General features: G+C 38.0%; 3 protein-coding genes across 4 annotated transcripts; 1 reads left to right on the forward strand and 2 right to left on the reverse strand.

The window, feature by feature from the left end:
- Positions 1–23: 23 nt before the first annotated feature.
- Positions 24–1,911, reverse strand: LOC126746818 (platelet-activating factor acetylhydrolase-like). Its single transcript, XM_050455216.1, has 7 exons — positions 1,745–1,911; positions 1,516–1,616; positions 1,354–1,465; positions 1,138–1,300; positions 713–1,063; positions 481–654; positions 24–428 (listed from the first exon to the last, which is right to left on the reverse strand). Exons 1-7 carry the CDS (start codon positions 1,770–1,772, stop codon positions 200–202), a joined length of 1,158 nt encoding a protein of 385 aa, XP_050311173.1. The 5' UTR covers positions 1,773–1,911; the 3' UTR covers positions 24–199.
- A 1,515-nt stretch (positions 1,912–3,426) lies between these two features.
- Positions 3,427–4,446, forward strand: LOC126747082 (uncharacterized). The gene has a single exon (XM_050455576.1). The coding sequence runs from the start codon at positions 3,427–3,429 to the stop codon at positions 4,444–4,446; it is 1,020 nt and encodes a 339-aa protein (XP_050311533.1).
- A 4,178-nt stretch (positions 4,447–8,624) lies between these two features.
- LOC126746891 (beta-1,4-N-acetylgalactosaminyltransferase bre-4) lies at positions 8,625–26,125 on the reverse strand. 2 transcript variants are annotated; one of them, XM_050455293.1, is made up of 7 exons: positions 25,958–26,125; positions 24,529–24,744; positions 19,059–19,300; positions 18,340–18,598; positions 18,059–18,223; positions 9,271–9,489; positions 8,625–9,184 (listed from the first exon to the last, which is right to left on the reverse strand). In XM_050455293.1, the coding sequence occupies exons 2-7, from the start codon at positions 24,654–24,656 to the stop codon at positions 9,034–9,036; spliced, it is 1,164 nt and encodes a 387-aa protein (XP_050311250.1). In that variant the 5' UTR covers positions 24,657–24,744; positions 25,958–26,125; the 3' UTR covers positions 8,625–9,033. The 2 variants fall into 2 exon arrangements, with proteins under 2 accessions (XP_050311250.1, XP_050311251.1); XM_050455294.1 differs by lacking the exon at positions 25,958–26,125 and adding an exon at positions 25,270–25,333.
- Positions 26,126–27,876: the final 1,751 nt, after the last annotated feature.

Raw genomic sequence — 27,876 nt, forward strand, 5'->3', positions numbered from 1 at the left:
GTAACACCATTAATAAGAAACACTTTTTTTGTTATATGATATATTTACAATATAGAAAATGTAATTTAAAATACAGCCCATCTCTATTAGAGCACTCACTGTCGCGTTTTAGGCCCATCTCTACTAAATGCTTCCAAGATGGCGGCCTATATTAGAAACCGGTTTCCCATTAAACCGAAAAATAATAACTGTATTTCTTTTATGCCCAAGGTTTGGTAAGTCCTTCCTCCACATTTTCCTTCTCGCTTTCCAATAATTCCAAGCAATCCGAGACGTCAGCGGGGCACTTTAAATGTCGATTAAGAAACTTAAGCACCAGGGCATTATTGATTTTCAAGGCCAACAGTGGATCCAGTTTCCTCATGAACCAGTTCAACCAGCAACCGACCAGCAGCGCCGAATCGGTCTGGTTTTCATGGGTGGTATGCCTGAAAATAACGCTTAAAACCGTCATTCTTAAATTTATATGAAAACCCTCACTTTATGGTGTACATTTCGACGTTTTCCTTATTAGCAAACTCCGCCATTGCCCTAACGTTCGCGGCAATATGAAACGTTTGCGTATTAATAAATATAACCGGGCGACCCGCGAGTTTTTCACGCAAACTCTCATTTTTTATAGGGAACATCCAGGGATCCAACAGAACCGCATACCTGAAATCGATTATATCGTTACTATCCGCCCATCTCTACTTCCCATTTGCCCACACACCTAAGTTCCGCTACATTAGCCAGAGTGTAGAGGGCAGTGGCGGCCCCGAACGAGTGTCCCATTATCCCGAAACTATCGAGGTCCAATTTGCCCATCAACTGTTCCAGTTTAAAGTCGATCTTTCGGTTTTTATGCGTCGGGGTGGCGTCCATCACGTTACGACCCCCGCGTACGTTTTTAAAAAAATCCAAAACCTGAACGCATTCGTGCGATTTCGTTTTTATTTGTTCGTTTCTTCGCGGGTAGTGGTCCTTACCGAACTTGACGTGTCTGAACTCTATTGGGGTCTTCTTGTCTTCTTCCGCATCCGATTGGCTCGCGTAATAAAACGTGTGGCACGCGGAATGATCCCTGAAATTCCAGCACTACTAGTAGAGATGTGTTCTAGAGCCCGGCTCTATTAGTAGTGCTGAGGCGCGACTTACCTGTGTTCTAATGCTGCCACCAAGAACCCTCTTGAAGCCAACTCGCAGCAAACGTTGCTATACAAGAACCTGTTTCCGCCCAACCCATGTGACATCACTATTAACTTAAGCGGTTCTGTTATTTTAGGTTTCGCCCCATATAAAGCGGGTATTTTGGTGTCATCTGGAAAATATCGTGGCTCATTATTTAAATGGGGGTTCAATCAGTTTACTGACCTGTCCACCAGAAGGCGATCTTCAAAAAAAACTTGTAAATAAGCAGGACTTTCGCTATACCGTCCAGGTAGGACTCGTCCGGAAGCCAACTGAGCCATTTGCTTCGTTGCTCCTAAATTAAACTTTAAAAAAATTGAATAATTTACCATATCTAATACGCACCTCAGTGTCCAATTTCTCCTCGGTGGGGTAATAAAGCCTGAAAAACGCACTGTCTTTCTTATAACCCAGCATAATATCGACCATGGCAGGACTAAAGGGCCCTGAAATCGACATTTTAAAATATCGATAATGCAGACAGTAGTTTTAGAACGCCGAATGTCACTTGTCATTCGAGCTGCTTCCTGTGAGCTCCCAAAATAATTTATTGGATATAATTAAAGCGACTTACCTGTGGCAAATGGTAAATGGCTTACCATTGTTCACTTTAATATTCGGGGCTTGTTGTTCTATTGAGGTTATAAAAGTGACTGCGACCGCGAGTACTTATCATCCGATGCTGCGTAGGATGTCGTTGACCGGTCACTGGTCCCGTTATTGTGTTCATCTCTGTTTATCGCTTTCTCTCGCATTTTTATGGTAAACTTGTTTTTTTTAATAAAAATGAATGTCTCGTTTTAATTAATAGCGTAATAATGGGACTTAATTATTCAAAATTATTACGTCATCCTTTTGGCATTGAACAATATGAAATAAAAGTAATGTGCCCATCCCTAGTCATATGTCAATGTTTTGACAGATGACGCATGTGATTCATTAGGGGAAATCCGAAATATCCATAATTATACTGTTATAATCCTGGGTTATAATAGGTGTATGCAAATATCCTCCCTATTGTTTAAATATAAATAATTGAATAAGTCATAAATAAAGTAAAAATCAATCTGCAGCGCACAGCCCTAAGGTCACACTGTCACTTGTCACTGCTGACCGATGACATTGACAAGTAACCTTTGATTTTTTAAAAAATTCTTTTTAGAGCGAAATATATGCCAGAATTTGTGTGCTAAATTTGAGGTAAATCTGATGTAAGGTTATTTAAATATTGTACTTTTCTACACTTTCCTTGCTTTATTGATTTTTTCCAATAAAACTTTATTTGGAAGTTCAAGCAGTTTTTCAAGGGTGGCGCCACACGCAAATCCTAACAAAGTGAGGTTAGTTCGCTTTGTTTTGGATCTTATTTTGCAATTCCTACAGTTTTTTAATGTACAAACTAAAGTTTCAATGTTAGTTTGTTGTTATAAGAGTTGTGCAAGGACCAAAGTATCTGGATTAATAGCAGAACAAATATGTGTGACACAGCATGCCAAAGGAAGCAAAATTTCGACCCAATAAGTTCAGGTTATAGTTAAAGGTTTGTCTCCGAGAGTATTATTACCATAACAAATGATGCAACAAATTCTAATTTAAGTGTTTCTAAATGATTTTTATACTGCCTACATTGTAACAAAATAGTTCAGTGTATAACCTACTAAAGGCGAGTGTATTGTACTATAAGTAAGCATAAAACTAGTGTATGAGTAAATTAATAAGAAGCTGTATATTCTTTTACTATTAGTATTATTAACTAGTAATACAAGCCTAAGTTACTTACTCTTAAAGGGGGGTCTTGGCTTTGCCGCCCGGACCAAGAGGAGACAACCTCATCAAAAACCTAAATCCAAGATGGGGAGCCAGGTCGAAGGATGCGTGGCTAGATAGAGGACTAGCCGCAACTGGTTTCAACCTTGGGGCACCGGGGGGCACCCCATTGTATATACCCCTTATACCAGCATGCGGGGCTCTGCTGGGACGGACCTACATTCCCTTGCTACTCGTGGGAACATTATGGACATGAGCAAGAAAACAAAAAAAACAAAAGAACGGAGACAATCCTCCGAACATAACAGTAAGGCAGGAGCAACAACCTCCACCACAAAGCAAGCGGGAAAAGAAACTGCTTCAAAATCTCAAAGGAGATTTTCCTTTTCTCTTTCAGAACTGGGAAAGCCTGGGGGAAGGGACGATCCACTAAGGCGTGGACTTAGTGGTGCAGGCGTCAGGAAATACCTACGCTTTCTTCACGAGGGCATGTCACCCGAAGAAGCGAGGAAAAAAGTCCTAGACGACAAGGAAAAAAGAAAGGAAGAACAACCTCCTCAAACTTCCAAGGCATCGCCTAAGAAAAACCCCCAAGGTAAGAGGGGAAGTGACTTCATCTCACCCCAACAAAAAAAGGGGGAAAAGAAGCAAAGAACCGGTGACGATCCCCGGGTAATGAAGACGAGCAAGTCTGCAAACATAGCAGGGCAAGCCACCAGCTATGCAAAAGCGGCAAAGCTCATCAGAATCGGAGTATTGCCGGAGGACTACCCTGAGGCAACTCTAACCTCCGAACAACTCACAGATGTGGAGGAAGCAATCGTATCAGAAATGATCAACAGCACAACAAAGGGCCTGCAGTTCTCAGGTATTCATTTTCGCTCGGGAATGATACTTGTGGACTGCGAGTCGGAGCAGACAGCAGAATGGCTGGCTCAGATGGCACCTAGGTTGAAGGAATGGAAAGGGCCAGCGCTGGTAGCGAAAAGAGGAGAGGACATCCCAAAAGCGCATACCATCAGCCTTTTTCTTCCACGGAGCAACGGGCAAGACACCACAGCTCTCTTGAAACTCATTGGAGTACAGAATCCAGAGATCTCCACCGAGACCCGGAAAGTAATAAGCGCCAAAGGAAATGGCCACGGTCAAGTGCTTTCTGTTGGGATCGACACCAAATCTGCGGATAGCATCCAGGCAAAGGGATACACTATCCACTACAGGTTTGGGCAAATCCCCGTATCTGGCCTCAGAAAGCAGGAGAAGGCAAAGGACAAAAAGATGGAGCTTGATCCATCCACTTCAGCCTCTACCTCCTCCGAGCCAGTCGCCAATGAGAACACCTCTACGGCGACTGAAACACAAGAGACCGAGGGCATGGACCTCGATCTCAATGTCAACCCGACCACGTCCGCTGAGGAGAATGTCATCAGCAGCGAAGAAGAAGATAGGCTTCTGGGACCTAATGTAGACCATCAGGGGGACGGACCGGATGGCCCTGACAAATCATAAGAGGACTTCACTCTGCCAAACCAGAAGCCTTTAAATTCAGCAGATTAGCACAAATAAACCTGCAACACAAACGAGCATCCTCCGATGTGATTGCACGGATGTTTGTCAAGCAAGATCTGGGACTAGTCTTGATCCAAGAACCCTGGATCAATCGGGGGCAGATCAAGGGTCTGTCAAGCAAAACGTCAAAAGTAATATATGATACCAGGCAGGAATCATCCAGAGCCTGCATTCTCATAAGAAATAACATCAATTACATATGTATTTCAGAACTCATGACACGGGACCTAACACCTATTGTCGTAAATCTCGACATTGGGGACACCAACAGGACCATAGTAATTGCGTCAGCATATTTTGCTGGAGATGGGCCTATGACACCACCAGCAGAAGTGCAAGAGCTGATTCAATACTGTAGCAGATTGCGTCTACCACTCCTTCTAGGCTGCGACGCAAATGCTCACCATATCACATGGGGAAGCACAGATATTAACTTTAGAGGTGAGTGTCTGCTTGAATATCTAACGACAACCGATCTCGAGGTTCTGAATGTGGGAACTACACCAACATTCGTAACTAAATCAAGAACGGAAGTATTAGATATTACTTTAGTCAGCTCCAGTCTCAGAGACCACATCAAGGACTGGAGAGTATCAGCTGTCCAACCACAGGATTATCGAATTCAAGCTGGACAGCATTAAATACAATCGACCCGAAAGGAGGGTCCCAGGAAAAACAGACTGGGAATTATACAACATCAATCTGGAAAACAACTTAAATTATCTAAGCTTAAATGGGAAACCGCACCATCTAGACTTAGAGCAGGACTCACAAGCTGTCACACGTGCAATAAATGAGGCGTTCGACTCAAGTTGCCCAGTGACCAGTGAGAGACCCGTTAAAGACGCCCCGTGGTGGAATACACACCTGTCAAAACTAAGGTCAAAAGTGCGTCATCTTTTCAATACAGCGAAAAGAGACGGTAACTGGCAGGTATATGCCGAAGTGCTTACTCTTTATAACAAAGAGATAAGAAAAACCAAAAGACAGCACTTCAGAACTTTCTGTGCGGAAATCGCTAACACTCCGACTGCGGCTAGACTGCACAAAGCAATGGCTAAGGGAGGCACATACCCAATAATGGCCCTCAAAAAGCCAGATGGCACCTACACGAAGGGAGAAGAGGAGCAAGCCATCCTATTACTTCAAACACACTTTCCAGGGTGCGAACCTATAGAAACGGTCCCAATAAAGTACACCAATCCTAAAAAAGAGGACTGGGAAGTTGCAAGGACCGTCTTTACGACAGAAAGGTTGAAATGGGCAATAAACACCTTTCAATCGTACAAGTCACCGGGAGTGGATGGAATTTTTCCTGCTCTCCTACAAAACGGACAAGAGAAAGTCCTTCCTCACCTGAGTAGAATAGCAAGGACGAGCTTAGCGTCGGGATAGAGTAGCTGACGAAGGGCAAAAGTCACCTTCATACCGAAAATAGGAAAAAAAGATGGGACTGACCCCAAATCTTTTAGACCTATCAGCCTTACGTCTTTCATTCTGAAAACAATAGAAAAAATTGTAGACAACCATATCAGGAATGACATTCTGGAGAGAGCACCTCTACATCAGTGTCAACATGCTTATAGAGCGGGCAAATCCACAGAAACCGCACTATATCAACTGACACAAATCATCCAGAAAAGCCTGAATGAGAAAGAAACAGCCATCTGCGCCTTTCTAGATATATCTGGGGCATTTGATAACACGTCACATGTAGCGGTAAAAAATGCCCTGGAAAAAAGAAACTTGAACAAAACCATAATCCGATGGATTTGTCAAATGCTTGCCAGGCGTACGACTGAGACTACTGTGGGCGAACAGACCACAGGCATCAAAACTACACTCGTGGCACGCCTCAAGGAGGGGTAACTTCACCCTTACTATGGAGTCTAGTAGTCGATGAACTACTTGAGATATTGACAAATCTCGGTTTCACCTGCATAGGATATGCTGATGATATCGTTATTATAGTCAAAGGCAGGTATAAGGGCACTTTATACGACCTCATACAAAGAAGCCTAAGCATCACGGAAGAATGGGCACATCATAAATTCAGCGAAAACTACTATCAAAATGCAACCCACCAGGGACATCCACCTGGGCGGACAAGTTGTACATACATCGGATGAAGTAAAATATCTAGGAGTGACACTGGATAGTAAGCTTAGTTGGAACAAGCATCTAGAATTCACAGTAAACAAGGCCACCAAAGCCATTATGATCTGTAGGAACCTAGCGGGTAAAAACTGGGAATGCTCCCCAAAAATACTGCGATGGATGTACACCATGATGGTTAAACCCATAATCACATATGGGGCAGTGGTGTGGCATGACACTACAAAGTTAAGTACAGTAAGGCGTAAACTTGACAAGGTTCAAAGACTTGCATGCGTATGCATTACAGGAGCTATGAAAACATGCCCCACAGCAGCACTGGAGGTCATAGTTGACCTGGCACAAACCTGCTAAAAGGGCCATGTTCAGATTAGCAAGGGATAGAACGAACAGTAGGGACATTGATCAGAGAGCCTGGGTATCTCAAACAAGATCCATTCCCCTGTTCGATCTTCCCAAGGACGATATAACTCGGGAATATCACTTTGTTAGGAATTTCAGTACAAAAATTGACAGCAAAAGTGACTGGGAAAATGGATCTGTCGCCCGCTCACTTAAACAGAATACTATCAAATGATACACAGATGGTTCTAAAACCGAAAAAGGAACAGGAGCTGGAGTATTTGGGCCTGGCACCAAATACTCAGAGCCACTGGGAAAATACACCAGTGTCTTTCAAGCGGAAATACACGCTATAGAAAGATGCGCTCAATTAATCCTGAACAAAGACTACCTCAAGCAGGACATCGCAATCTTCACCGACAGTCAAGCAGCCATAGCAGCACTGAGTTCACATGTCATCAGTTCTAAAATGGTAAGAGACTGTTTGGGCAAACTTAATGAGGTAGGAAAGAGAAATAAAGTCACAATATTGTGGGTACCTGGACATACAGGCGTGCAAGGTAACGAAGAAGCCAATATTCTGGCAAAAAAGGGATCTGGTTCTCAATTTGTAGGACCGGAACCTTTCTGCGGCATAGGAAAGAATACTTACCTATATGAGGTTACAAAAATGGAGGATCAACTCAGAGAAAGCCTCTGGGATGATCATCCACTCCAAGATGTTCCTTGGAACCCTCGACCCAAAAAAATCTAAAGCTCTAGTAAGTTTAACTAAAACTAAACTACGGATTGTAACAGGATTCCTAACAGGGCACTGTCACCTTCGAGAACACCGCAGGAAACTAAAACTAGAACAGAGAGGTGAATGCAGATTCTGTGGGGAAGAGGAAGAGACCCCAGAACACCTAGTAACTGCATGCGAAACAGTTGCCGAAAGTCGTGCCATGCACCTCGGAAATTATGTAATTCCAGAAGGAAATATCTCATTACTGGAACCGTCACAACTACTAGCCTTTATTAAAGCCATAGGATTGTACGAAGCAATTTGACTTGAGAATAACATCAAGCAGTAATTAGAAAGGGGCACACAATAGATCTTTTAGGTCGCAGTGAAACTTCACCCTTATTTTAATCTAATCTAATCTACTTACTCTTCTAGGTAATTTGTTTATTTGTAATTAATTAGGAAGTTTATATGATGCGAAATCGTCATTTTGTAAATTGGTAAATAGACATTATTTATTTATTACTTATCCGATATAATTACATTACTTACATAAATATAATTACGAGTTATTCATTCTTGTAATAATTGGAATCATTACGAGTGAGTTTGCCCCTTGGATAGTCAATGGGTCAATATTTCTAGTGTAGATGAACCCTACTCAAAAAGACCCTTGAGTAGTGTTCAGGGTGGTTTCAATTGAATGTTGGGGGGTGATCCCTTGACAAAAATATGGTGGCTCCAATTTTTCCAACTCATATATTCTGAGAGATATTTACGTTGACACTTTGTCCACCTAAATAATGACGTATGCCTGTATGTAACACAGTCTATAAAGTGTAATTTTAACCACGACTTTGTAATATTACCATCTAAGAATCCCATGGAGCCTTAAGTCATAAAACACAGATGCACGCCAGAAATAAAACACAACAAACAACGCATCATTTTTATCTTTATTAATAGAGAATTTATAGGGTTATATCACAATCTTTGTTTTTGGAATAGTCGTCGTAATACGCACATATATATAGAGATATTGCTATAACAAATACTTTTTGAGGGTCGTATTACGTACGTTAAATTTTCAGCAAAGCGAAAGTTAATTTATAAAAATCACACTTTATTCCGTGTGTACCTCGTCTAGATTCTAGATACTTCCGGTATTGTTTATTATACAACAGAACCCTTACCACCCTTACATACGCATTTTTCACAGCCCAAAATAACTTAAAGTCCAGCCCTGTATGTATTATTTAATTTATAACGACACTAATATAGTAATAACCTACCTACTTAAAAGCCCCTTGATATGTGTGTTAAACGGACCTAAAAAAATGACGTTTTTATCTATGGTGGTGGTCGCTGGTATGATTCATCAGTCGCGCCAATATCCACGTGTAAAGTAACTTTTCTTTCTTCATCACCAAGACGTACTCGAGGTCGTTTAATCCGTCTTTGTCGAACAGCTTTTGGCCCTTTTTCAATACGTCATACCTAAAAAGAACAAAAAAAACTCAATTAACAAAGGAAATATATAGGACGGACCGGGGACTGAACGCCTCGCTTCACCCCTAACCTACCTGCTGGGATTGGGCGGGTCCTTTCTGTGACTCAACATGGTGTACCGGGCGATCGTGATCGGGTACCGGGAGATGTACAAGCGGTGGTACCGGATCCGATTGGACATGTCGTCGTCCTCGCCGCCCCACCCCCAAAAACAATTCGAAAACCCGTTCAGTAACTTAAAGTGGGCGGTACTGATGGCGGACACGCCCCCGAATATCGCCGGATACGGAAGTCTATAGTACAATTCGAAAACCAGTTAGTTCGACAGTTATATAACTAGTCCAGTTCGGAGATCTGTTATAGAATCTTTGATGTGTCGCGCAGGTGCCGTACTAAATAGTCCGTGCGCCTATGTCGTTTTAGTATACATGGGGAAATTTTATATGTCTCTTACAGGCAGTCAAAGTGCTCAGATTACTCACCCTTAAATATTTCTATAACTTTGGCATTTCTGCACCGATTAAGGTCAAACAAAAAATGCCTGGAAGAGAATTTATTGATTTACTTAATAAGGCAAAAATTTCCTTTCTAGTAAATCTAGAATTATTAAAATCGGTTAAATAATAACGGAGTTATCGTAATTTTTCTCTTCTAGGCACGTTCATACAAATATACTTGTATTATTGGCATTTCTGGACCGATTAAGGTCAAACAAAAATTGCCTGGAAGAGAAACTGTTGGCTTATTTATAAAGGCAAAAATTTCCTTTCTAGTAAATCTAGAATTATTAAAATCGGTTAAATAATAACGGAGTTATCGTAATTTTTGTCTTCTAGGCACTTTCATACAAATATACTTGTATTTTTGGCATTTCTGGACCGATTAAGGTCAAACAAAAAATGCCTGGAAGAGAAACTGTTGGTTTATTTATAAAGGCAGAAATTTCCTTCTCGGTAAATTTTAAATTATTAAAATCGGTTAAATAATAAGGGAGTTATCGTAATTTTTCTCTTCTAGGCACTTGGATCCTTACGCAATTGACTTTCTCATACAAATATACCCGTATTTTTGGCATTTCTGGACCGATTAAGGTCAAACAAAAAATGCCTGGAAGAGAAACTGTTGATTTATTTATAAAGGCAGAAATTTCCTTTCTAGTAAATCTAAAATTATTAAAATCGGTTGAATAATAACGGAGTTATCGTAATTTTTGTCTTCTAGGCACTTTCATACAAATATACCCGTATTTTTGGCATTTCTGGACCGATTAAGCTCAAACAAAAAATGCCTGGAAGAGAAACTTTTGATTTGCTTATAAAGGCAGAAATTTCCTTTCTAGTAAATCTAAAATTACTAAAATCGGTTAAATAATAACGGAGTTATCGTAATTTTTGTCTTCTAGGCACTTTCATACAAATATACCTGTATTATTGGCATTTCTGGACCGATTAAGGTCAAACAAAAAATGCCTGGAAGAGAAACTGTTGATTTATTTATAAAGGCAGAAATTTCCTTCTCAGTAAATTTTAAATTACTAAAATCGGTTGAATAATAAGGGAGTTATCGTAATTTTTGTCTTCTAGGCACTTTCATACAAATATACCTGTATTATTGGCATTTCTGGACCGATTACGCTCAAACAAAAAATGCCTGGAAGAGAAACTATTGATTTATTTATAAAGGCAGAAATTTCCTTCTCGGTAAATTTTAAATTATTAAAATCGGTTAAATAATAACGGAGTTATCGTAATTTTTCTCTTCTAGGCACTTTCATACAAATATACCCGTATTTTTGGCATTTCTGGACCGATTAAGCTCAAACAAAAAATGCCTGGAAGAGAAAACATTGGTCCATACAATGAGGGACAAATCTCCTTTCCAATAAACTTTAAATGACTAAAATTGGTCATCAAACAAGAATGTTATAGTCATTTTTGTCTCCTGGACACTGCTATTTGCAAAACTATCCGTAACTCAGACATTTCTGGACCGATTAAGCTCAAACAAAAAATGCCTGGAAGAGAAACTGTTGGTTTATTTATAAAGGCAGAAATTTCCTTCTCGGTAAATTTTAAATTATTAAAATCGGTTAAATAATAACGGAGTTATCGTAATTTTTGTCTTCTAGGCACTTTCATACAAATATACTTGTATTTTTGGCATTTCTGGACCGATTAAGGTCAAACAAAAAATGCCTGGAAGAGAAACTGTTGATTTATTTATAAAGGCAGAAATTTCCTTCTCAGTAAATCTAAAATTATTAAAATCGGTTAAATAATAACGGAGTTATCGTAATTTTTGTCTTCTAGGCACTTTCATACAAATATACCCGTATTTTTGGCATTTCTGGACCGATTAAGGTCAAACAAAAAATGCCTGGAAGATAAACTGTTGATTTATTTATAAAGGCAGAAATTTCCTTCTCAGTAAATCTAAAATTATTAAAATCGGTTAAATAATAACGGAGTTATCGTAATTTTTGTCTTCTAGGCACGTTCATACAAATATACTTGTATTATTGGCATTTCTGGACCGATTAAGGTCAAACAAAAAATGCCTGGAAGAGAAACTGTTGGTTTATTTATAAAGGCAGAAATTTTCTTCTCAGTAAATCTAAAATTATTAAAATCGGTTAAATAATAACGGAGTTATCGTAATTTTTGTCTTCTAGGCACTTTCATACAAATATACCCGTATTTTTGGCATTTCTGGACCGATAAGGGTCAAACAAAAAATGCCTGGAAGAGAATTTATTGATTTACTTAATAAGGCAGAAATTTCCTTTCTAGTAAATGTAAAATTATTAAAATCGGTTAAATAATAACGGAGTTATCGTAATTTTTCTGTTCTAGGCACTTTCATACAAATATACTTGTATTATTGGCATTTCTGGACCGATTAAGCTCAAATAAAAAATGCCTGGAAGAGAAACTATTGATTAATTTATAAAGGCAAAAATTTCCTTTTTAGTAAATCTAAAATTATTAAAATCGGTTAAATAATAACGAAGTTATCGTAATTTTTGTCTTCTAGGCACTTTCATACAAATATACCCGTATTAATGGCATTTCTGGACCGATTAAGCTCAAACAAAAAATGCCTGGAAGAGAATTAATTGATTTATTTATAAAGGCAGAAATTTCCTTTCTAGTAAATCTAAAATTATTAAAATCGGTTAAATAATAACGGAGTTATCGTAATTTTTGTCTTCTAGGTACTTTCATACAAATATACCTGTATTTTTGGCATTTCTGGACCGATTAAGGTCAAACAAAAAATGCCTGGAAGAGAAACTATTGATTTATTTATAAATGCAGACATTTCCTTCTCAGTAAATTTTAAATTATTAAAATCGGTTTAATAATAACGGAGTTATCGTAATTTTTGTCTTCTAGGCACTTTCATACAAATATACCCGTATTTTTGGCATTTCTGGACCGATTAAGGTCAAACAAAAAATGCCTTGAAGAGAAACTGTTGATTTATTTATAAAAGCAGTAATTTCCTTCTCGGTAAATTTTAAATTATTAAAATCGGTTAAATAATAACGGAGTTATCGTAATTTTTCTCTTCTAGGCACTTGGATCCTTACGCAATTGACTTTCTCATACAAATATACCTGTATTATTGGCATTTCTGGACCGATTAAGCTCAAACAAAAAATGCCTGGAAGAGAAACTGTTGGTTCACACAATGAGGGACAAATCTCCTTTCCAGTAAACTTTAAATGACTAAAATAGGTCAACAAACAAGAATGTTATAGTCATTTTTGTCTCCTGGACACTGCTATTTGCAAAAACTATCAGTAACTCAGGCATTTCTGCACCGATTAAGCTCAAACAAAAAATGCCTGGAAGAGAAACTGTTGATTTATTTATAAAGACAGAAATTTCCTTTCTAGTAAATCTAAAATTATTAAAATCGGTTAAATAATAACGGAGTTATCATAATTTTTGTCTTCTAGGCACTTTCATACAAATATACTTGTATTATTGGCATTTCTGGACCGATTAAGGTCAAACAAAAAATGCCTGGAAGAGAAACTGTTGGTTTATTTATAAAGACTTAAATTTCCTTCTCGGTAAATTTTAAATTATTAAAATCGGTTGAATAATAACGGAGTTATCGTAATTTTTCTCTTCCAGGCACTTTCATACAAATATACTTGTATTATTGGCATTTCTGGACCGATTAAGGTCAAACAAAAAATGCCTGGAAGAGAAACTGTTGGTTTATTTATAAAGACTTAAATTTCCTTCTCGGTAAATTTTAAATTATTAAAATCGGTTAAATAATAACGGAGTTATCGTAATTTTTCTCTTCCAGGCACTTTCATACAAATATACCCGTATTTTTGGCATTTCTGGACCGATTACGCTCAAACAAAAAATGCCTGGAAGAGAAACTATTGATTTATTTATAAAGGCAGAAATTTCCTTCTCAGTTAATTTTAAATTATTAAAATCGGTTAAATAATAAGGGAGTTATCGTAATTTTTGTCTTCTAGGCACTTTCATACAAATATACCTGTATTATTGGCATTTCTGGACCGATTAAGGTCAAACAAAAAATGCCTGGAAGAGAAACTGTTGATTTATTTATAAAGGCAGTAATTTCCTTCTCGGTAAATTTTAAATTATTAAAATCGGTTAAATAATAACGGAGTTATCGTAATTTTTCTCTTCCAGGCACTTTCATACAAATATACCTGTATTATTGGCATTTCTGGACCGATTAAGGTCAAACAAAAAATGCCTGGAAGAGAAACTGTTGATTTATTTATAAAGGCAGAAATTTCCCTCTCGGTAAATTTTAAATTATTAAAATCGGTTAAATAATAACGGAGTTATCGTAATTTTTGTCTTCTAGGCACTTTCATACAAATATACTTGCATTATTGGCATTTCTGGACCGATTAAGGTCAAACAAAAAATGCCTGGAAGAGAAACTGTTGATTTGTTTATAGAGGCAGAAATTTCCTTCTCAGTAAATTTTAAATTATTAAAATCGGTTAAATAATAACGGAGTTATCGTAATTTTTGTCTTCTAGGCACTTTCATACAAATATACTTGTATTATTGGCATTTCTGGACCGATTAAGGTCGAACAAAAAATGCCTGGAAGAGAAACTAATGATTTATTTATAAAGGCAGAAATTTCCTTCTCGGTAAATTTTAAAATATTAAAATCGGTTAAATAATAACGGAGTTATCGTAATTTTTGTCTTCTAGGTACTTTCATACAAATATACCTGTATTATTGGCATTTCTGGACCGATTAAGGTCAAACAAAAAATGCCTGGAAGAGAAACTGTTGATTTATTTATAAAGGCAGAAATTTCCCTCTCGGTAAATTTTAAATTATTAAAATCGGTTAAATAATAACGGAGTTATCGTAATTTTTGTCTTCTAGGCACTTTCATACAAATATACTTGCATTATTGGCATTTCTGGACCGATTAAGGTCAAACAAAAAATGCCTGGAAGAGAAACTGTTGATTTGTTTATAGAGGCAGAAATTTCCTTCTCAGTAAATTTTAAATTATTAAAATCGGTTAAATAATAACGGAGTTATCGTAATTTTTGTCTTCTAGGCACTTTCATACAAATATACTTGTATTATTGGCATTTCTGGACCGATTAAGGTCGAACAAAAAATGCCTGGAAGAGAAACTAATGATTTATTTATAAAGGCAGAAATTTCCTTCTCGGTAAATTTTAAAATATTAAAATCGGTTAAATAATAACGGAGTTATCGTAATTTTTGTCTTCTAGGCACTTTCATACAAATATACCCGTATTATTGGCATTTCTGGACCGATTAAGCTCAAACAAAAAATGCCTGGACGAGAAACTGTTGATTTATTTATAAAGGCAGAAATTTCCTTCTCAGTAAATTTTAAATTATTAAAATCGGTTAAATAATAAGGGAGTTATCGTAATGTTTGTCTTCTAGGCACTTTCATACAAATATACCTGTAATATTGGCATTTCTGGACCGATTAAGCTCAAACAAAAAATGCCTGGAAGAGAAACTGTTGGTTTATTTATAAAGGCAGAAATTTCCTTCTCAGTAAATTTTAAATTATTAAAATCGGTTAAATAATAACGGAGTTATCGTAATTTTTGTCTTCTAGGCACTTTCATACAAATATACCCGTATTATTGGCATTTCTGGATCGATTAAGGTCAAACAAAAATTGCCTGGAAGAGAATTTATTGATTTACTTAATAAGGCAGAAATTTCCTTTCTAGTAAATGTAAAATTATTAAAATCGGTTAAATAATAACGGAGTTATCGTAATTTTTCTCTTCTAGGCACGTTCATACAAATATACTTGTATTTTTGGCATTTCTGGACCGATTAAGGTCAAACAAAAAATGCCTGGAAGAGAAACTATTGGTTTATTTATAAAGGCAGAAATTTCCTTCTCAGTAAATCTAAAATTATTAAAATCGGTTAAATAATAACGAAGTTATCGTAATTTTTCTCTTCTAGGCACTTTCATACAAATATACTTGTATTATTGGCATTTCTGGACCGATTAAGGTCAAACAAAAAATGCCTGGAAGAGAAACTGTTGATTTATTTATAAAGGCAGAAATTTCCTTCTCAGTAAATTTTAAATTATTAAAATCGGTTAAATAATAACGGAGTTATCGTAATTTTTGTCTTCTAGGCACTTTCATACAAATATACCTGTATTATTGGCATTTCTGGACCGATTACGCTCAAACAAAAAATGCCTGGAAGAGCAACTATTGATTTATTTATAAAGGCAGAAATTTCCTTTCTAGTAAATCTAAAATTATTAAAATCGGTTAAATAATAACGGAGTTATCGTAATTTTTGTCTTCTAGGTACTTTCATACAAATATACCTGTATTTTTGGCATTTCTGGACTGATTAAGCTCAAACAAAAAATGCCTGGAAGAGAAACTGTTGATTTATTTATAAAGGCAAAAATTTCCTTCTCAGTAAATCTAAAATTATTAAAATCGGTTAAATAATAACGGAGTTATCGTAATTTTTGTCTTCTAGGCACTTTCATACAAATATACTTGTATTATTGGCATTTCTGGACCGATTACGCTCAAACAAAAAATGCCTGGAAGAGAAACTGTTGATTTATTTATAAAGGCAGAAATTTCCTTCTCAGTAAATCTAAAATTATTAAAATCGGTTAAATAATAACGAAGTTATCGTAATTTTTGTCTTCTAGGCACTTTCATACAAATATACCTGTATTATTGGCATTTCTGGACCGATTAAGGTCAAACAAAAAATGCCTGGAAGAGAAACTGTTGATTTATTTATAAAGGCAGAAATTTCCTTTCTAGTAAATCTAAAATTATTAAAATCGGTTAAATAATAACGGAGTTATCGTAATTTTTGTCTTCTAGGCACTTTCATACAAATATACCCGTATTATTGGCATTTCTGGACCGATTAAGCTCAAACAAAAAGTGCCTGGAAGAGAAACTATTGATTTACTTAATAAGGCAGAAATTTCCTTCTCAGTAAATCTAAAATTATTAAAATCGGTTAAATAATAACGGAGTTATCGTAATTTTTGTCTTCTAGGCACTTTCATACAAATATACCCGTATTTTTGGCATTTCTGGACCGATTAAGCTCAAACAAAAAATGCCTGGAAGAGAAACTATTGATTTACTTAATAAGGCAGAAATTTCCTTCTCAGTAAATCTAAAATTATTAAAATCGGTTAAATAATAACGGAGTTATCGTAATTTTTCTCTTCTAGGCACTTTCATACAAATATACCCGTATTTTTGGCATTTCTGGACCGATTAAGCTCAAACAAAAAATGCCTGGAAGAGAAACTGTTGATTTATTTATAAAGGCAAAAATTTCCTTCTCAGTAAATCTAAAATTATTAAAATCGGTTAAATAATAACGGAGTTATCGTAATTTTTGTCTTCTAGGCACTTTCATACAAATATACCTGTATTGTTGGCATTTCTGGACCGATTAAGGTCAAACAAAAAATGCCTGGAAGAGAAACTGTTGATTTATTTATAAAGGCAGAAATTTCCTTTCTAGTAAATCTTAAATTATTAAAATCGGTTAAATAATAACGGAGTTATCGTAATTTTTGTCTTCTAGGCACTTTCATACAAATATACCCGTATTATTGGCATTTCTGGACCGATTAAGCTCAAACAAAAAGTGCCTGGAAGAGAAACTATTGATTTACTTAATAAGGCAGAAATTTCCTTCTCAGTAAATCTAAAATTATTAAAATCGGTTAAATAATAACGGAGTTATCGTAATTTTTCTCTTCTAGGCACTTTCATACAAATATACCCGTATTTTTGGCATTTCTGGACCGATTAAGGTCAAACAAAAAATGCCTGGAGGAGAAACTGTTGATTTATTTATAAAGGCAGAAATTTCCTGTCTAGTAAATCTAAAATTATTCAAATCGGTTAAATAATAACGGAGTTATCGTAATTTTTGTCTTCTAGGCACTTTCATACAAATATACCCGTATTATTGGCATTTCTGGACCGATTAAGCTCAAACAAAAAATGCCTGGAAGAGAAACTGTTCGTTCATACAATGAGGGACAAATCCCCTTTCCAATAAACTTTAAATGACTAAAACAGGTCAACAAACAAGAATGTTATAGTCATTTTTGTCTCCTGGACACTGCTATTTGCAAAACTATCCGTAACTCAGGCATTTCTGCACCGATTAAGCTCAAACAAAAAATGCCTGGAAAAGAATTCATTGATTTACTTGATAAGGCAAAAATTACGTTTTTATAATCGGGGAGTTATAACACCGGCACATCTAATAGATCTCCGAACTGGACTATACAATCCTCGGTTGTCGTACTTGTACTGGAACATATCGACGGCGACGCTCATGTGTCTCGGTTGCTCGGGGCAACTGTACAAGTTCCGGTCGTCTTCCGGCAGCAGGTCCACGTCGTGGAATATGAAACAGTCGAATTTGCCGGACTTTAGGGCTTCGCTGTACCCCACGTTCATCAGCATCGCCCTATGCGTTCAACTGTCACTTATCATCATCATCATCGTATTGACGGGTGACAGATACTTCACTATTCATCTGTCATTTTATTGACAGGTGCGACAGATCTGTCACTTTGTAATTACCTGTTAAACGGTCCGTTTCCCTCCTGTTCGACAACGAAAATCGTATAATCCAACTGTTGTTTCCGTAAAAAGGGGTGCATGTGTTGCAAAAAGAGCAACAAGTGGCCACCGCGGTCCCTAAAGGGCACGACTAGGGCCACCCTCTTGTCCACCGTGCATTTGGGGGGCGACCAGTGGCCGCCCGGCATTAGCCAATCGAATTTCTTCTCTAGGGATTCCAGGGAGGGTATCGGGTATTTCCTTATCGGGACCCTGCCATCTGCAAAAAGGAAGGAACATTGACAAATGTGTACACTTGTGAGTTAGACTCCAAATTTTAAAGAAGAAGAAGAAAGGTTCCAGGTCCCTGTATTACCGGCTGTCATTTGTCACTGTCATCACGTGCGGTACGGGTTAGACGTATATTTTTTATTGATCTGACATTATTTATGGCATCTTAGTAGGTTTATAGACAGAGAGATAGACAAATAGAAAACACCATGTGTCATGTCATGTCACTAGTGTAAGAAATCTATCAAGTGTCACTTGTCAGTCAGTTGTAGAAAAGAACACAACCCAAATTTTCAAGACTGACAAATGACAGCCGGTAAAACAGGGACCTGGAACCTCTCTTCTTCTTCTTCTTCTTTAACCTCAAGAACCACTGCTACAAGTACATAATTTCGATTGAACGTCACAAGGGTAAGTCCGTTTAATAAATCGTTAAAAAAAAAACGTACACAAAGTTTGCGTTATGTCCGCGCAGGGGGGCTTATCAGTGGAAGTCCCATTTTCTGCCGTAAAGTCACTCTCTCTTTTGACGGTCGTGACGTACGTCGTGGATAGATTCACACCGATCAGGGCGGGCGGTACCGTCACTATGTAATGCAAATTCGACAGGTCCATCGAGAGATTCGCCTTTTTTGTATGGTTCGGGGCCGCGGGGCCGTAGGTCAATTTCTCTTCGATTAACTGATAGGATCTGAAAATTTAAAAAAATAAATCACCAAACAGAAAACGCTATGATGGTTTTACGACCGTTCACTAGATGGCGACATTCATGGTGGCCGCCATTTTGTTTTTTCGATGTTGGTCACTCTGACAAATGTCAGTGGTGCCAACTGTAGGGAAACAAAACAGTTAAAGTTTTTGAGAGGTTTTCAAGTTTCTAGAATGAATTTCCATTTCTTCCAGGGTGTTGGGGTGGTTTTTCCAGGTTTTCCAGGCACTTGAACGGGTTTTTCATGTACGTCAAGTGCCTGGAATGAATTTTTATTTACTTTACACGATTGGGGTCTTTCTTCCCAATTTTCCAGGCAGTTAAAGTGGTACGTCATTGGTCCCAAGCACCTCAAATAAATCTCCGTTTATTCCAGGCAGTTGGGGTCGTTTTGTCTAGTTTTCCAGGCAGTTCTAATGGGCGTTTCATGAATTTTAAGTGTCTAGAACGGATTTTCATTTCTTCCAGGGAATTGGGAGGGTTTTTCCAGGTTTTCCAGGTACTTGAACGGGTTTTTCAAGTACGTCAAATTCCTGGAATTAATTTTTATTTACTTCACACAGTTTGGGTGTGTTTTCCCAATTTTCCAGGCAGTTAAAGTGGTACGTCATTGGTCCCAAGCACCTCGAATAAATCTCCGTTTATTCCAGGCAGTTGAGGTCGTTTGTCCAGTTTTCCAAGCAGTTCTAATGGGCGTTTCATGTGTTCCAAGTTTCTAGAACGAATTTCCATTTCTTCCAGGGAATTGGGGTGATTTTTCCAGGTTTTCCAGGCACTTGAACGGGTTTTTCATGTACGTCAAGTGCCTGGAATGAATTTTTATTTACTTCACACGATTTGGGTCTTTTTTCCCAATTTTCCAGGCAGTTAAAGTGGTACGTCATTGGTCCCAAGCACCTCAAATAAATCTCCGTTTATTCCAGGCAGTTGAGGTCGTTTTGTCCAGTTTTCCAAGTAGTTCTAATGGGCGTTTCATGTGTTTCAAGTTTCTGGAACGAATTTCCATTTCTTCCAGGGTGTTGGGGTGGTTTTTCCAGGTTTTCCAGGCACTTCAACGGGTTTTTCACGTACGTCAAGTGCCTGGAATGAATTTTTATTTACTTCACACGATTGGGGTCTTTTTTCCCAATTTTCCAGGCAGTTAAAGTGGTACGTCGTTGGTCTCAAGCGCCTCAAATAAATCTTCGTTTATTCCAGGCAGTTGAGGCCGTTTTGTCCAGTTTTCCAAGCAGTTCCAATGGGCGTTTCATGGGTTTCCAGTGTCTAGAACGAATTTCCATTTCTTCCAGGGTGTTGGGGTGATTTTTCCAGGTTTTCCAGGCACTTGAATAAGTTTTTCACGTACGTCAAGTGCCTGGAATGAATTTTTATTTACTTCACACGATTTGGGTCTTTTTTCCCAATTTTCCAGGCAGTTAAAGTGGTACGTCATTGGTCCCAAGCACCTCAAATAAATCTCCGTTTGTTCCAGGCAGTTGAGGCCGTTTTGTCCAGTTTTCCAAGTAGTTCTAATAGGCGTTTCATGTGTCTCAAGTTTCTGGAACGAATTTCCATTTCTTCCAGGGTGTTGGGGTGATTTATCCAGGTTTTCCAGGCACTTGAATGGGTTTTTCACGTACATCAAGTGCCTGGAATGAATTTTTATTTACTTCACACGATTGGGGTCTTTTTTCCCAATTTTCCAGGCGGTTAAAGTGGTACGTCATTGGTCCCAAGCACCTCAAATAAATCTCCGTTTGTTCCAGGCAGTTGAGGCCGTTTTGTCCAGTTTTCCAAGTAGTTCTAATGGGCGTTTCATGTGTTTCAAGTTTCTGGAACGAATTTCCATTTCTTCCAGGGTGTTGGGGTGGTTTTTCCAGGTTTTCCAGGCACTTCAACGGGTTTTTCACGTACGTCAAGTGCCTGGAATAAATTTTTATTTACTTCACACGATTTGGGTCTTTTTTCCCAATTTTCCAGGCAGTTAAAGTAGTACGTCATTGGTCCCAAGCACCTCAAATAAATCTCCGTTTATTCCAGGCAGTTGGGGTCGTTTTGTCCAGTTTTCCAAGTAGTTCTAATGGGCGTTTCATGTGTTTCAAGTTTCTGGAACAAATGTTCATTTCTTCCAGGGTGTTGGGGTGATTTTTCCAGGTTTTCCAGGCACTTCAATGGGTTTTTCATGTACGTCAAGTGCCTGGAATGAATTTTTATTTACTTCACACGATTTGGGTCTTTTTTCCCAATTTTCCAGGCAGTTAAAGTGGTACGTCGTTGGTCTCAAGCGCCTCAAATAAATCTTCGTTTATTCCAGGCAGTTGAGGCCGTTTTGTCCAGTTTTCCAAGCAGTTCCAATGGGCGTTTCATGGGTTTCCAGTGTCTAGAACGAATTTCCATTTCTTCCAGGGTGTTGGGGTGATTTTTCCAGGTTTTCCAGGCACTTGAATAAGTTTTTCACGTACGTCAAGTGCCTGGAATGAATTTTTATTTACTTCACACGATTTGGGTCTTTTTTCCCAATTTTCCAGGCAGTTAAAGTGGTACGTCATTGGTCCCAAGCACCTCAAATAAATCCCCGTTTATTCCAGGCAGTTGAGGTCGTTTTGTCCAGTTTTCCAAGTAGTTCTAATGGGCGTTTCATGTGTTTCAAGTTTCTGGAACGAATTTCCATTTCTTCCAGGGTGTTGGGGTGGTTTTCCAGGTTTTCCAGGCACTTGAATGGGTTTTTTACGTAAGTCAAGTTCCTGGAATAAATTTTTATTTACTTCACACGATTTGGGTCTTTTTTCTCAATTTTCCAGGCAGTTAAAGTGGTACGTCGTTGGTCCCAAGCACCTCAAATAAATCTTCATTTACTCCAGGCAGTTGAGGTCGTTTTGTCCAGTTTTCCAAGCAGTTTAATGGGTGTTTCATGTGTCTCAAGTTTCTGGAACGAATTTCCATTTCTTCCAGGGTGTTGGGGTGGTTTTTCCAGGTTTTCCAGACACTTGAATTGGTTTTTCAGGTACGTCAAGTTCCTGGAATGAATTTTTATTTACTTCACACAGTTTAGGTCTTTTTTCCCAATTTTCCAGGCAGTTAAAGTGGTACGTCGTTGGTCCCAAGTACCTCAAATAAATCTCCGTTTATTCCAGGCAGTTGAGGTCGTTTTGTCCAGTTTTCCAAGTAGTTTTAATGGGCGTTTCAGGTGTCTCAGGTTTCTTGAACGAATTTCCATTTCTTCCAGGGAATTGGGGTGATTTTTCCAGGTTTTCCAGGTACTTAAACGGGTTTTTCACGTAAGTCAAGTGCCTGGAATGAATTTTTATTTTCTTCACACAATTGGGGTCTTTTTTCCCAATTTTCCAGGCAGTTAAAGTGGTACGTCATTGGTCCCAAGCACCTCAAATAAATCTCCGTTTATTCCAGGCATTTGGGGTCGTTTTGTCCAGTTTTCCAGGCAGTTCTAATGGGCGTTTCATGTGTTTCAAGTTTCTGGAACGAATTTCCATTTCTTCCAGGGAATTGGGGTGATTTTTCCAGGTTTTCCAGGCACTTGAATGGGTTTTTCACGTACGTCAAGTTCCTGGAATGAATTTTTATTTACTTCACACGATTGGGGTCTTTTTTCCCAATTTTCCAGGCTGTTAAAGTGGTACGTCGTTGGTCCCAAGCACCTCAAATAAATCTCCGTTTATTCCAGGCAGTTGAGGTCGTTTTGTCCAGTTTTCCAGGCAGTTTAATGGGCGTTTCATGTGTTTCAAGTTTCTGGAACAAATGTCCATTTCTTCCAGGGTGTTGGGGTCGTTTTTCCAGGTTTTCCAGGCACTTGAACGGGTTTTTCACGTACGTCAACTGCCTGGAATAAATTTTTATTTACTTCACACGATTGGGGTCTTTTTTCCCAATTTTCCAGGCAGTTAAAGTAGTGAGTCATTGGTCCCAAGCACCTCAAATAAATCTCCGTTTATTCCAGGCACTTGAGGTCGTTTGTCCAGTTTTCCAAGAGGTTCTAATGGGCGTTTCATGTGTCTCAAGTTTCTGGAACGAATTTCTATTTCTTCCAGGGTGTTGGGGTGATTTATCCAGGTTTTCCAGGCACTTGAATGGGTTTTTCACGTACATCAAGTGCCTGGAATGAATTTTTATTTACTTCACACGATTGGGGTCTTTTTTCCCAATTTTCCAGGCGGTTAAAGTGGTACGTCATTGGTCCCAAGCACCTCAAATAAATCTCCGTTTATTCCAGGCAGTTGAGGCCGTTTTGTCCAGTTTTCCAAGTAGTTCTAATAGGCGTTTCATGTGTTTCAAGTTTCTGGAACGAATTTCCATTTCTTCCAGGGAATTGGCGTGATTTTTCCAGGTTTTCCAGGCACTTGAACGGGTTTTTCATGTACGTCAAGTGCCTGGAATGAATTTTTATTTACTTCACACGATTTGGGTCTTTTTTCCCAATTTTCCAGGCAGTTAAAGTGGTACGTCATTGGTCCCAAGCACCTCAAATAAATCCCCGTTTATTCCAGGCAGTTGAGGTCGTTTTGTCCAGTTTTCCAAGTAGTTCTAATGGGCGTTTCATGTGTTTCAAGTTTCTGGAACGAATTTCCATTTCTTCCAGGGAATTGGCGTGATTTTTCCAGGTTTTCCAGGCACTTGAACGGGTTTTTCACGTACGTCAAGTGCCTGGAATAAATTTTTATTTACTTCACACGATTTGGGTCTTTTTTCCCAATTTTCCAGGCAGTTAAAGTGGTACGTCATTGGTCCCAAGCACCTCAAATAAATCTCCGTTTATTCCAGGCATTTGGGGTCGTTTTGTCCAGTTTTCCAGGCAGTTCTAATGGGTGTTTCATGTGTCTCAAGTTTCTGGAACGAATTTCCATTTCTTCCAGGGTGTTGGGGTCGTTTTTCCAGGTACTTGAACGGGTTTTTTATGTACGTCAACTGCCTGGAATGAATTTTTATTTACCTCAGACGATTTGGGTCTTTTTTCCCAATTTTCCAGGCAATTAAAGTGGATTTTCGACATTTCTTCCAGGCTGTTTTTTTAATGTTATCACAATCATCGCTTAGATCGTAGCATTTAATTTAAAAATTTGAATTTCGCGCCTTTAGATGTGACGTCATATAGCGTTGACAGTTATTACCTAGGCATCAGTGATTGACAAGGAGCGATTATAAGGTCACTCGATTATGGCGAGACTTATTAATTTATGTATTTTTTAGTTGTGTATTTGTAATATGTATGGCTTTACCTTGTGGCATTAAAGATGGCGTTCCTAGTCTCCGTTACGGTGTTAAAGATATATTCCAGGGCGACGAAAACCAGGACGAGTATAAAGAGCCCTTTGTAGGGCGCGCCTTGTAACATCCAAGAGGGCATTCCCTCCTCCTCCTCCTCCTTAAGGGTTCTTAGCCATTGAGGAGCCTCTTCAGGGATCACCGGGGAGACGTAATGATAGAGGCAACATCTAAAATTAACACAATACTAAGTAACTTAAGTAATAATATAAATTAGTTTAGTGCCGTTCATTTACATACATAGAAACATAGGTTTCTGTAGTGTCGGTAATTAAAGAGTTCTGTAATGTCGTCTGTCACTAATGTCACTCTCATAAGGTATATTTGTGTTTTGTGGGTTAAATTAGTTGTCATTGATTTATTCTTCGATACTAAAGCTGCGTGCCCTAATAAAGGCTAATAACAATAATAATAATAATAAGCCTGGAACGCGCATTTAGGCAAGAAACAGTGATATACTGTTTAAAAATTACTTGACATTGACGTTTGTAAGTAGGGTTATGTTGTGTTTTGACGTGGCTTTTGACGGTAAGATAGATGGCGGCGTATTTTGACACGTGGCAGTAATAAATAATTGCTTCTGTTTGGAAGTGTCCTACTAACTCAAAGGTCCCTGGAAACTTTTACAAAGTAACTCTCGGGCAGAAGTTTACTTACGCACGAAAGTTCAAATTAAATTATAGTCGTGTACTTACTGTTTAAAACGAATAATGTCTATTAGTACTTGTATAACCGCGTTTACTAAGCGAATAACTGTAGTTTTTTAAATGAATTAATTTGTTTTATTATTTAACGCCCTGATAACAATTAATTGGTTTGCACGCCCGTGAATTTTCATAAAGGAGCGTTAAATCGGTTTTACATTAATGCGTGGGTAAAAAGTCACCTATTATTATTTTCAAGGTCAACCGTGGCGCCATCTTTGTTTTATTTCAAAAGGGACAGTTCGGACCCCTAGAAAGAGACAAACGATTGCACGTTTCGGATATTTTTGACAGCTAGTAGTTCCGATTTGACATTATCGTAATTGACAGTCATACCCTATAGGATCACTTGTTACATGAATAACTCTAATAAATTACGTTGTATGAAAAATTGGAAAATCAGAAAAATTTTATCTCAATCAAACGTGTGTAAATTGCGAGATACGTTGGTCACAAATGTGTACTAGTTAAATTTAAATCTCCCGCCTTACGCTGAATTCGAATTGGAAAGTCACAAATGGACTGGAAGAAGCCTCTGGATTTATTTATTTAAAAAAAATGCCCTAATTAATTAGGCGACCATGAATAACCTCAATCTATAAATTGAACCTTGACCCTTATATTAAACAAACGAAATTAATTATTATCCTAAAAGCTCTCCATCCCCCCCCCCACATACCTTCAGCCTAATTATCCAATAACGAAGTCGACAACAATTGCAGGAAGTAAACCATCCCTGACCCGTGCAGGTCACGTGAGAAGCAAAAATTTAAAAAAAAAAAAACAAACAACCCGGAGTGGGACAGACGGACGACCCGGAGCGACGTGCGAAACCCGGACTCGAGCCCGGACTGTCGGTTCCCTCGGAATCCGAATATTTCTTGAATGATTTTTCAGCTGGTCGGCGGCCCTCGATTCGGATTCTGCGTATCCCAATTCGTGCGAAGAAAGGTTAAATGTGATGCTGCATGTCGCCCTCTCACCCTCGCTACGCCCTTTACCCAAGTGACAGTTCGTGTCAGGACGCCATTTTGTATCCGACACGAGTTAACGTTTATTATTATTATTCTTTCCTTTCCTAACCTTTGGAACCCTTTTCTAGACCCTTTCCTGTCTTTTTCCAGTGGTAACTGTGTTAAAATAAAACACACATGTCGAGTATTCAGCACAGACTACTATTATATTTATTCATTGACATATGACGTGCACACACTGACGTTGACACTATTGGCACATCTTGAGGTATGACATATGAGCATATACAGTGTTGCGATATTTCAATACTCCTAACATATTACAACAAACTGACTTATTCATGGCCTGAATCAAGTCCAAATACAACTAGTTAAGTCCATTTTTGTCCAATTTGCACTTATAGTCCTTTTATTCTTACTTGAAGGAGTCAAATATTAAAAATCAATAATTATTTTGTAAATAAACACTAAATACCAAATTTAATTAAAAAAAAAATTTACAAGATAAAATAATAATACACATTAAATCCCGATTAGATTTTTTTTTTATCATTAGGACCCACTGTGTTGTAATTTTTGTCTAGCCAAATGCCTTATATAGACCACTGTGTCGCATGAATATTATTATAATAATACACGGAAAATGCTAAAACGTCAAATCGTTGCGAATTATCACGTCTAAAAGAACCCGATTTGGTAAAAGATATGCACATATTCGGATTCTCCAGAGTCTTTAGAATAATTCCAATTTCAGGAAGTTCTGAGCTATTTTAAGCATTTTATCAATGAAATTAGGAAGCAAGTCCGAGCCGATTCATCCACTTTGACGCCATGTTGTCAAAACCGCCGCCATTAAAATTGGGCGTAGACGTCAAAATCGACCATTTTCAGACGATGATTTAGGGTATAAAAAAGGGTTTTTACCTTATGATTTGTATATGGAAAAACAGTATAAAGCCTTAGGAACAGTTTAACATCAATTCCGGACCGATTCCAGTCGGTTTTAGTAGTTAAATTTCGATTATAAAAAGGGTATTTTTTGAGCCGTTTTCGTTGCCATGGAGACGCGGCCATGGTGGCTTTGAGAATTCATCAGTGTGCAGGGTGATTTTTCGTGCTTGGACTTTTTTGAAAAAAAATTACTTTTAGGGTACTTAGCAAAATAGCAAAATAATGAAATTTTAGTATGTTATAGTAAAATGAACGGCGCATCTGCTCGATTGGTTTTGGTTTTTCTATCGCATACAGGGTGCGCACAATTAATTTCCAAAGTCAAAATTTTTTTAAAAAATCATAACTCAAAAACGGTTTTACTTAGAAGTACGGTTAATATTGCAAAACATTCTCCTTTTCACACGCTACAAACCGCCCATAAGACATTTTGTTCTAAGTGGCGCCACTAAAAAGTTATTAAAGCGCGAAAAAAAAAAGGGTGAAAAAGGGTATTTTCAACTGAGCACTGCTCACCCTGTATGAGTGATAGCGGTAAACTTGATACGCCGTTTTATTCAGAAAGAGTGCAGGTTTAATTAATCCAAATAAAGTTTTTCTAAATTTTGCACCATAAAAATTTCACATAGAAAAAACTAAAAAAAGTCAACTTTTTAAGGTTTTTTAAAATTTT

The sequence above is a fragment of the Anthonomus grandis genome, chromosome 18 (assembly GCF_022605725.1).
Source record: "Anthonomus grandis grandis chromosome 18, icAntGran1.3, whole genome shotgun sequence".
NCBI lineage: Eukaryota > Metazoa > Arthropoda > Insecta > Coleoptera > Curculionidae > Anthonomus > Anthonomus grandis.

Excerpts from the sequence above, each read along its gene's own strand:
- LOC126746818 (XM_050455216.1), bottom strand. The coding sequence starts at position 1,772 with ATGGTAAGCCATTTACCATTTGCCACAG. Across the intron at positions 1,064-1,137 it reads GTGGCAGCATTAGAACACAG|GGATCATTCCGCGTGCCACA; the intron begins GTAAGTCGCGCC and ends CTGGAATTTCAG. Across the intron at positions 429-480 it reads GTCGAAATGTACACCATAAA|GCATACCACCCATGAAAACC; the intron begins GTGAGGGTTTTC and ends CGTTATTTTCAG.
- LOC126747082 (XM_050455576.1), top strand. The coding sequence starts at position 3,427 with ATGTCACCCGAAGAAGCGAGGAAAAAAGTCCTAGACGACAAGGAAAAA.
- LOC126746891 (XM_050455293.1), bottom strand. The coding sequence starts at position 24,656 with ATGCCCTCTTGGATGTTACAAGGCGCGCCCTACAAAGGGCTCTTTATA. Across the intron at positions 18,599-19,058 it reads GGACATAACGCAAACTTTGT|ATGGCAGGGTCCCGATAAGG; the intron begins GTACGTTTTTTT and ends TCCTTTTTGCAG. Across the intron at positions 9,490-18,058 it reads GTCGATATGTTCCAGTACAA|ACTTCCGTATCCGGCGATAT; the intron begins GTACGACAACCG and ends ATTGTACTATAG.